Consider the following 9052-nt stretch of genomic DNA (forward strand, 5'->3'; position numbering starts at 1 on the left):
AGCTTATTGTACGCTGATTCCAAAAATATATGGTTTCTAAACAAAATTTTTTTAGATAAGGGAGATAATTTCTTACTTCCGGTTAAAAAAACGCTATTTCCGATAATATTTGACTATTAACTTGAGACTGATTCCAAAAATATCTTGTTCTATATACTTTTATATTAATAAAGTACAATAAATAGATACTTCCGGTTTACACAAGGTCACTTCTGGTTGTTTTTTCAAGGTTAAATGGTTTGATACCGTTTGCCAAAAGTCTCATGGCTTTATCATGTATACACATGAGGTAAAAGCAAAGGTCAAAATCTAGAACGTCAAATTAAACTATGACCTTGAGATCAATTTCAAGGTCATTAACCAAGAACCTCAAATCAAAAGACCATAGGTCTTAATTATGTTTAGTTAATGAGTTATATCACCATACGCGTATTTTAAATACCAAAGGGGAGAAAACTCCCTTTTTCATTCAACGTACCCTTGCAAGCAAAATTTACGTGTTACGACATGTAGCAACAAACAATTTAGAAAAAATAATTTGTCGATATCTCATAAGGTTTCCGTAAATGAGTGGAAATGAGCCAAATTTAAAAATTAGAATATGACCTTGACCTTTGACCTTGACCTAATTTTCATTTTTTTTGGACCAAGGACCTCAAATCAAAAGATCCTAAGTCTCTATCAATTATGGTTTACCAGTTAGAAATGCAATTCACTTATATCAAATGCATAAGGGGAAATAACTCTCATATGGAGCGTTCATATCACTTCGGTCAAAATAGGACAAATCATGCTAAGGATATAACGAGCAATTTTGTAAAATAAATTTGTCATAATATTTTACGGTTGCGAAGGAGTTGCGCTAACAAGAAAAACAGTGTTTGGGGAGATAACTCCTATAAAGAAAAGTATTCGTTTACGCAGGGTAAATTTCAAAAGCGCATAAACTGTTCGATATCATATACCAAATATATAAGCGACTTATTGCGAAACAAATGTTTATCGCAAGAACAAAATTAGGCGGAAATAAAAAAAAAAAAAAAAATAATCAGAAGAAAAACAATAGGTCTTTCCACAGAAAAGTGGAAAGACCTAATTATTATCAGTGTGATTTATTCCTGCATGTACTTTTTCTTAATTTAAGATTTAATATTGTCAATCAAACAAACTAATTATTATCATTATTTGTTAATGGCTATATACATTCCAGATCCGACTGAACCGAAGAACCTGATTACCCATGCACCATGTCCTTGTCATGGTAAGTTTTCGTACATTTTAAAAACTATCGATAAAGCTCGACGGAACTTGGCACTCTTTCAATTATGTTACATAAAGAATTTCTATTGAATATAGTTACAATACTTGGTGCATTCCCTTCGGAATACTCTCGAATTAATGTCATAATTTGTGGTTGCATTTTATGTAAATTTATAGAGAAATTAACATGGCCTGCTGCAACTAGTGTTTCTCACAACTTTAATGGTGTCTTCATGCAACTGGCAGTACTTCCCTTACTTCAAAGTAATCCAAGTTTAATGCTTATCACATTATCTTCAGGGAATATCCTTAAATTGCTTTTTCAGTATCTGTTCGTTCATGTAAACTGTAATAAATAATGACACAATTTTAGTCATCAACATGTTGATATAATCTAGTTTCAAAATTAGTAATCCGACCTAATAGAATAAATTTAAATTACGGAAAATAGTGTCAAACACTTTTAGATAAATATTCCTTATGTTGTTACATGCATCTTTACAAAGCAAAGGAAGAAGTAAAAGAGGGGCGTATGATTAAACTGGCAATATTTCTTTTTACTCTAGATGCACACCAGTTTGATGTTAGTTTGTGGCAAGAACATGATAGCACGTTCTTTGAAACTGATATAGTAAACGACATTATCAAATATTTAGAAACGGAAAATTTCGTTGTTGTTGTTGGTGCGTCTGGCATGGGAAAATCAGCGATCATTCACCATATTGCGTTACAAATTTGCCACTTAGGCGGACGGACTATAATACCTTGCCATAGTCCTCAGGAAGTAATAAACCATTACAAAAAAAATGAGTCTCTTATTTTCGTCATTGATGATATATGTGGTAAATACGCAGTAAGCGAATTTGATATTGACAACTGGATCAATAATATAAACAAATTAAAAATCATGCTAGGAAAAGGCAACATTAAAATACTAGCATCGTCTCGTTTAGAAATATTTAATGAGGAAAAAGTACAAAGATCTTTGAAGCCGTTTATTTCTTATAGCTTTGATCTCTCCTCCAAATACAAACTTTCTCCAAAAGAAAAATTAGCCATCGCTGGAAAATATATGAACAGCGAAGATTGTGAGAATCTTAAAGACGTTCTAGGGAGTTTTGCTTTTTCGCCCTTGCTGTGCTTTTTATTTTCAAAATACGAAACCATTACCCGTCATGAACTCTTAAATGAGCCTTTTAACATTTTCAGTTCTGAGTGGGATGCGTTGGAAGGTAACGATCCGCATAAGTACTGCTTACTGTTCATGTTTGTAATTTTTAATGGTACAATCAACGAATCATTGTTCTATGAAGCAAGTGAAGATGATAGGAATAAACTTAAGAATGTATTTAAAAGTTTGAAAATTGAAAACAGCTCAACATTATCTTTAATACGGGATAAACTCGATTTCTGTGTAGGCACTTATTTCATTAAAATAGGGAAAATTTATAAAGTTATACATGACAAAATGTTCGACTTTCTTTGTTACTATTTCGGTAAAAATAGACTTTCATTGGTAATAAAGTACGCAAGTATTGATGTCTTAATAGAGCGTACTATTCAATTAAAATCCTCCCAAGCTTGTCGAAATAGGTATACCGTTGTTATTGAAAAGAAATATGAGAGGGAATATTCTCAAAGATTCCAAAACGATATTCGGCATGACAGCCTAAAAAATGCTTTAAACAACGTGAATATGAAGTACAAAAATTACAGGGAACAGTTTCTTGGACTCATCAAGCCAATAAGCAAGAATTCCATAAAACGAATTATAAATCAAAGAGATAACAATGCTAACAATGCATTCATAACAGTATGTTTAAATGGTTATGATGACATTGCTCTGTACTTTATTTCCATGGGCGCTGATATTCTTGGAAAAGATACACGTTTGTCTCCAATGACAGCTGCATGTGGATCTGGAAATGTTTCTACGGTTGACTTATTGATTAAAAAAGGTGCCAACTTAAATAAAGCAGATAAAAACGGGAATACACCTTTATATGCTGCTTGCACAGGTGGGCATGCAAGCATAGTTAAAACGCTTGTTGAGCAAGGTTCAGGTGTCAATCATATTACTAAGTTTGGAAATACTCCCCTTTTCGCTGCAAGTTGGGGAGGATTTGAGTCGATAGTAATCATACTTGTCAACAAAGGTGCATCAGTGAATAAAACATTTCAAAATGGAGAGTCGCCATTATTAGCTGCATGCCAGAGAGGACATGAAAATATTGTTCGGTTATTGATAGAACATGGTGCCACAATTGATTATGCTACAAAATCTGGAAACACGTCCCTGAACGTTGCGTGTAACGGTGGATTTGAGTCTATAGTCCAACTACTCTTAAGCAAGAAAGCATCAATCAATACAACAAACGAAAATAGCGGATCACCGTTGTACGTGTCTTGTCTTAGGGGATACGAGAATATTGTACAGTTACTGCTAGAAAAAGGGGGCAAGGCTAATTATTCTGAAAACAACTATGTTCCTTTGCATGCTGCTTGTTTTATAGGAGATTACGAAATAGCAAAGTTACTGATAGAAAAACAGTCCGACGTTAACACCCAAAAGGGCGATGGTCAGACACCTCTGCATGCTGCAGTAAAGTGTCAGAATGAGAAATTAGTCAATTTATTAGTATGCAATGGCGCAATTATTAATAGTACATATGGTTGTGGCTTTTCAGCTTTATACGATGCATCCATTGTAGGTAATTTCCAAGCTGTGAAAATTTTGGTAGAAAAAGGAGCAGTTATAAACGTAGCTTCGGATTCTGGTGAAACTGCATTGTTTGTTGCTTGTCGCGAGGGTCATCATGAAATATCGGAATTTTTAATCGAAAAGGGGGCTGATTTAAATAAAAGTAATTGTTATTGTGATACTCCTTTGCATGTTGCAAGCGTTGGACGATATGAAAAAATTGTCGAGCTCTTGGTAAATAATAATGCTGATATAAACAAATCAAATAACTATAATGAAACACCTTTTTATATTGCATGTGAAAAGGGGTTCTTTGAAATTTCTAAAATCCTAATGAACAAAGAAATTAATATAGATGAAACGACAAAATATGGTTGGAACCCGATGTATGCTGCGGCCTCAGCAGGCTATACTGAAGTAGTTGAACTGTTGTTAGAGAACGGAGCAACTGTAAATGAGTACAATAAATTCGGATGGACCCCTTTGGTTGCTGCTTGCAGTGAAGGACATACAGACACCGTTATTCTGTTGGTTAGCAAGGGAGCTGATATTGATATAGGCAATTCAAAAGGAGAGACACCTATGCATTTCGCCTGCTTAGGTGGAAACAGTTCCGTTTTTCAATTTTTATTAAAAAAAGGAACAGTTTTAGATAGATTTGATGTGCAAGGAAATTACCCCCTCCACAACGCATGCTACAGTGGAGATCCTGAAATAGTCTCGCTATTACTAGGAGAGAATGTAGATGTTAACTGTTATAATTTTACGAAAGACACACCTCTCCATGTCGCATGTGTCCGTGGACATGATGAAATAGTTAAAATATTAATGGAGAAACATGCTAGTGTCAAAAAGGTTAATATAGAAGCTGAGACGCCTCTTTTTGTTGCATGTAAAGGTGGTTATCATAAGATTGTTCGGATACTCCTCGAAGAAAATTCCTTAGTTAACGTAGTGAATATATTTGGATGGACACCTCTATATGCAGCTTGCAAGGCAGGTCATTATGAAACTGTAAAACTATTATTGGAAAAGGGTGCCGATTTAAATAAAGCGAACTGTGATGGACGCACACCTTTTGATATAGCATTTATTAACGAGCATGACAAAATATTTGGATTATTGCAGGATGAGGGAGCAGACATGTTTGACTGGCCTGATTAGATACGTCATGCACATTTAACCTTATGTTATCTTATTCTATCTACAGGGTTTAAATTATCTACACCGAAACCTATCAAAATCTCACTGTCACTTACATATTATCGTGTGACATCATCTTTCATTGGAGCAGAGCAATATTTTCCGTAATTAATATCCCGCTTAAAACGTTTTCCGATATCAACTCATATTGGTTTCTAAGAGTATCGCTGTAAAGGTACAATTCACAAACATAACACGTATCCGCTATTACATGTATTAGGTTTAAACTGGTTTTAAGAACTGCCGTGAATATTTTAATTTCTATGGACGAAGAAAGAAGAAGACATAGAATAACACTTGCAAGCTGGAATGAAATTTTCAAACTGCTTGTGCACACATAGGTATGACAAGCGACATTACTGTAAGGTTTAATCAGTAGTTAGATAATAACATTAAATCTCATTGATTTCATTTTGTCGTATTTCTTTTGGTCGTTTCTTCTAAATGTGCAAGTGATGTTGTACTTGGCAGTATTATGTCAGTACATGTTTATTATCCCAGGTATAGATTACCTTAGTCGTGTTTGGCACAACTTTTTGGAATGAGCGTCACTGATGTGGTTGTGTAGACGAAACGCGCGTCTGGCGTACTAAATTATCATCCTGTTTTTACCACTGGGTCGATGTCACTGCTGGTGAACGTTTCGTCCCTGAGGGTATCACCAGCCCAGTAGTCAACATTTTGGCGTTGCCATGAATCTATACTATTACACGAGAAGACCTCATTTTTGGTGTCGCTTCTCTTCCTTCCACACTAAATCAATCATTATGCCTCTGTGTCCTATAGGTAACATGTGTAGTCGCATTTGTGATCTATTCTATGACTATTCAGATTGAGTTATTTTGGGAGAAAAACGACAAAAAAAGGAGTCCGGATATGATTCCGTCATCAGACTAAATTTTAGTCATGGATAAGACTTCCGGTTTGAAACATGCACAGAAACAATCAATCGTATGATAGATTACAAAAATGAAAAATAAATAAGCCAATTAGAGCGTTCTCCATATCATGGTGTTTAGATCGCAAAAACCACAACTATTATACCTCCTTATAGAGGACAATTATTTTTCGCGTTTATCCACATGTTAAGTACGATTATACTACTTTAATATATAGAGACTCCCTGTATTCTGTCTACTGTTCTCTTCGAAATGTTTACTATTTAAGGGGTCATACCAGTTGCATAAATATTAAAAAAAGTAAAACATGTGACACAAGTACAACCAATCGTATGATAGATAATAAAAAAGCGATTCATGGCATTCTCTATATCATGGTGTTTAGATCACACCTATTATACCTCTTTAGAGAGGACAATTATTTTTCGCGTTTCATATCATGGTGTTTAGATCGCAATAAACCACAACTATTAAACCTCCTTAGAGAGGACAATTACTTTTCGCGTTTATTTATAAGTAAACTACGATTGTAATACTTTTTAAAATATATAGAGACTCTCTGTATTCTACCAGGGACTTTCTATGTAAGTATAGAAAGTCGACCTCGACCAAAAACTTTAACCTGAAGCGGGAGAGACGGGCGGACGGACGACAGAACGAACGAACCGCACGGATGCACAGACTATAGAAACAGAATGCCCATAAAAGAGGCATACAAATTTATTGTTGAAAGGGAAAAAAGTGATTTGGCAAAAATGAAAGTAAGGTAGAGATTAGAGGGAGGCATGACCTTATCGAGACATCGGGATTTGTGGATTGATCCTTACGGGATCCGGGAATATATTTTTTCGATTTCGGGATATGAATTTCTTTCAATTCTGCATTTCGGGATTTCATTGTTTATAGCCCGGGATTTCGGGATTATGACCTCTCCGACCACCCCTCAAATTAGCCTTAGTCGGTCTTAGTCATTTATACAAGATTCATATCATACCATTGGCATGTTAATAAGGCTCTCAAAAGAAAAATCACCGATGGATTGTTCTAGAAGCATATTTTCTTAGATTAATAATGGTCTATATGTAAGCAGTTACATTTATTTCATGTTTGAAACAATGAAATTTTTTAATTTGATTTGACTTTTACCAAAAGAAGCATCGTAGCAAAGGAGAAGAATAATTGTGATCTGAGGCCAGAAACACGAAAACAAATATCAAACTTTAGGGAGAAGGCTTTTGATACCTTTTGTGAAATTCTCCATACATGATATCTTTTACAAAGAATCATCCTACAACAATTCACAAGCTGTATATGCCCGCGATTTCGCGGGTGTGTTCTTATATCAATAATTTGGTCATTTTTATAAATTTCCTGTTTTCAAACTTCAAATTTTTCGAAAACTAAGGATTTCCTATTCCAGGCAAAGATAACCTTAGTCGTATTTGGCACAACTTTTTCGAATTTTGGATCCTCAATGCTCTTCAACTTTGTAGTACTTGTTTGGCTTTATAAATATTTTGATATGAGCGTCACTGATGAGTCTTGTGTAGACGAAACGCGCGTCTGGCGTACTAAATTATAATCCTATTAGTCAGAATGTTGCTTTTTTCTGATGGTTGTCCTTGTATATTTGCGACCCTTCCTTTTTCGTCTTAGAAAAATGAGAATAAAAAAAACAAATGATTTTTGATTTCATTTCTCTATTTCTCTCATTTATACGTCTATAATATTTATTACGACTATTACCTGAGGACATAATATATTTTTACACGGTATAAATTGTTGTTTTACTAGGTTATTTTTCGTGGACTGTTGAGTCACTTCTGATTTTGTTTTTGTTTTTTGAGAAACATAAAATAATCCAAGATGCACTTTAAACTTTTGTTTTTCGTTTTTGATTTCTTAATCGAAAAAAGTATGGTCGCAAACATACACAGACCATATTATTTGTGTTTTAGTCATTTAATTTATTTCTTTTTGGACACTGTATATCGTATGTCTTTTTTGGCTTAATTTCTTTTCATCGTATTATTTTTCTGTCTCATCGTATATAAAAGCCTAAATAGGATGCTTAACGTACATATACACATACAGATTCAGATTTTTGTTGTGTGCTGTTGTTTGTTCGTAGATTCTTGTTTTAGAAAATAAAAATAACAAAAGTTATTTATTTAGGAAGGAGTTAGACAACTCGCCATGTTATTTTCAACACATTTTGTTTATTGTCGAAGATAATGTTCCCCTTGTAATGAGACTTGAAATATATATATATACAGTTGGAAAAAAGTATTGCAACATCAAATTGAAATTGAAATTAAAAAAACACTTTTCATTTTTATGGGATATCATCTGGTAAAATAGAACTAGTTAAACATTATTTAAGTATCACCTGAGTTTAATCAATAAATATCGACTCGATAATTTTGTATCTGCACATGCAGCTACAGTACCCGTAAACAGCAAAACAATTGTTTTTATCCTCATTGTTTGCAACCCTTTAAATAACCAAATTTTTAAAATTATGTGATTGACACCTTATAATGGGTCCTTGACAACTCTTAACTGCAGCAAGACGGCAGATTATCAGCATAAGGGAAGCAGGGATGTCTCTGTAAAAACTGCACGTATTGTTGGTCATCACCATTTTACTATAAGTCGTTTTGAGAATAAATCAGGCAATAAACGCTGTTAAAGACATTCCGAGATAATGAAGACCCCCTATACCATTTACTAAGGAAAATTAAGCATGATAAAGGTTGTTCAGAAGGAAACCCATTGGATACAAGACAATCCTAAAACGATAGGGGTGGCCATACAGGAGCCTTTTAACAAGAACTGTTCGAGATCGACTCACCGCTACTGGTTATCGTGCGATAAGACCATTTCGGAGACCTTTGCTAACGAACAGACACACAGTTTTCCGTATTCAATGTAGTGCAGAGCTCGCCAAAGTTGGAAATTAGCATCGTGGAGGAAGATCCAATATTCA

At 34.4% G+C, this 9052-nt stretch overlaps 1 protein-coding gene across 1 annotated transcript; it reads left to right on the forward strand.

Moving 5' to 3' along the window:
- The first annotated feature begins 2956 nt into the window (after positions 1–2956).
- Positions 2957–5125, forward strand: LOC134726471 (ankyrin repeat domain-containing protein 17-like). Its single transcript, XM_063590876.1, has one exon. The coding sequence runs from the start codon at positions 2957–2959 to the stop codon at positions 5123–5125; it is 2169 nt and encodes a 722-aa protein (XP_063446946.1).
- Positions 5126–9052: the final 3927 nt, after the last annotated feature.

This window comes from Mytilus trossulus, chromosome 7 (genome assembly GCF_036588685.1).
Source record: "Mytilus trossulus isolate FHL-02 chromosome 7, PNRI_Mtr1.1.1.hap1, whole genome shotgun sequence".
Taxonomy (NCBI): Eukaryota; Metazoa; Mollusca; class Bivalvia; order Mytilida; family Mytilidae; genus Mytilus; species Mytilus trossulus.

Bases quoted from the DNA above. Each gene is read 5' to 3' on its own strand.
- LOC134726471 (XM_063590876.1), top strand. From the start codon at position 2,957: ATGAAGTACAAAAATTACAGGGAACAGTTTCTTGGACTCATCAAGCCA.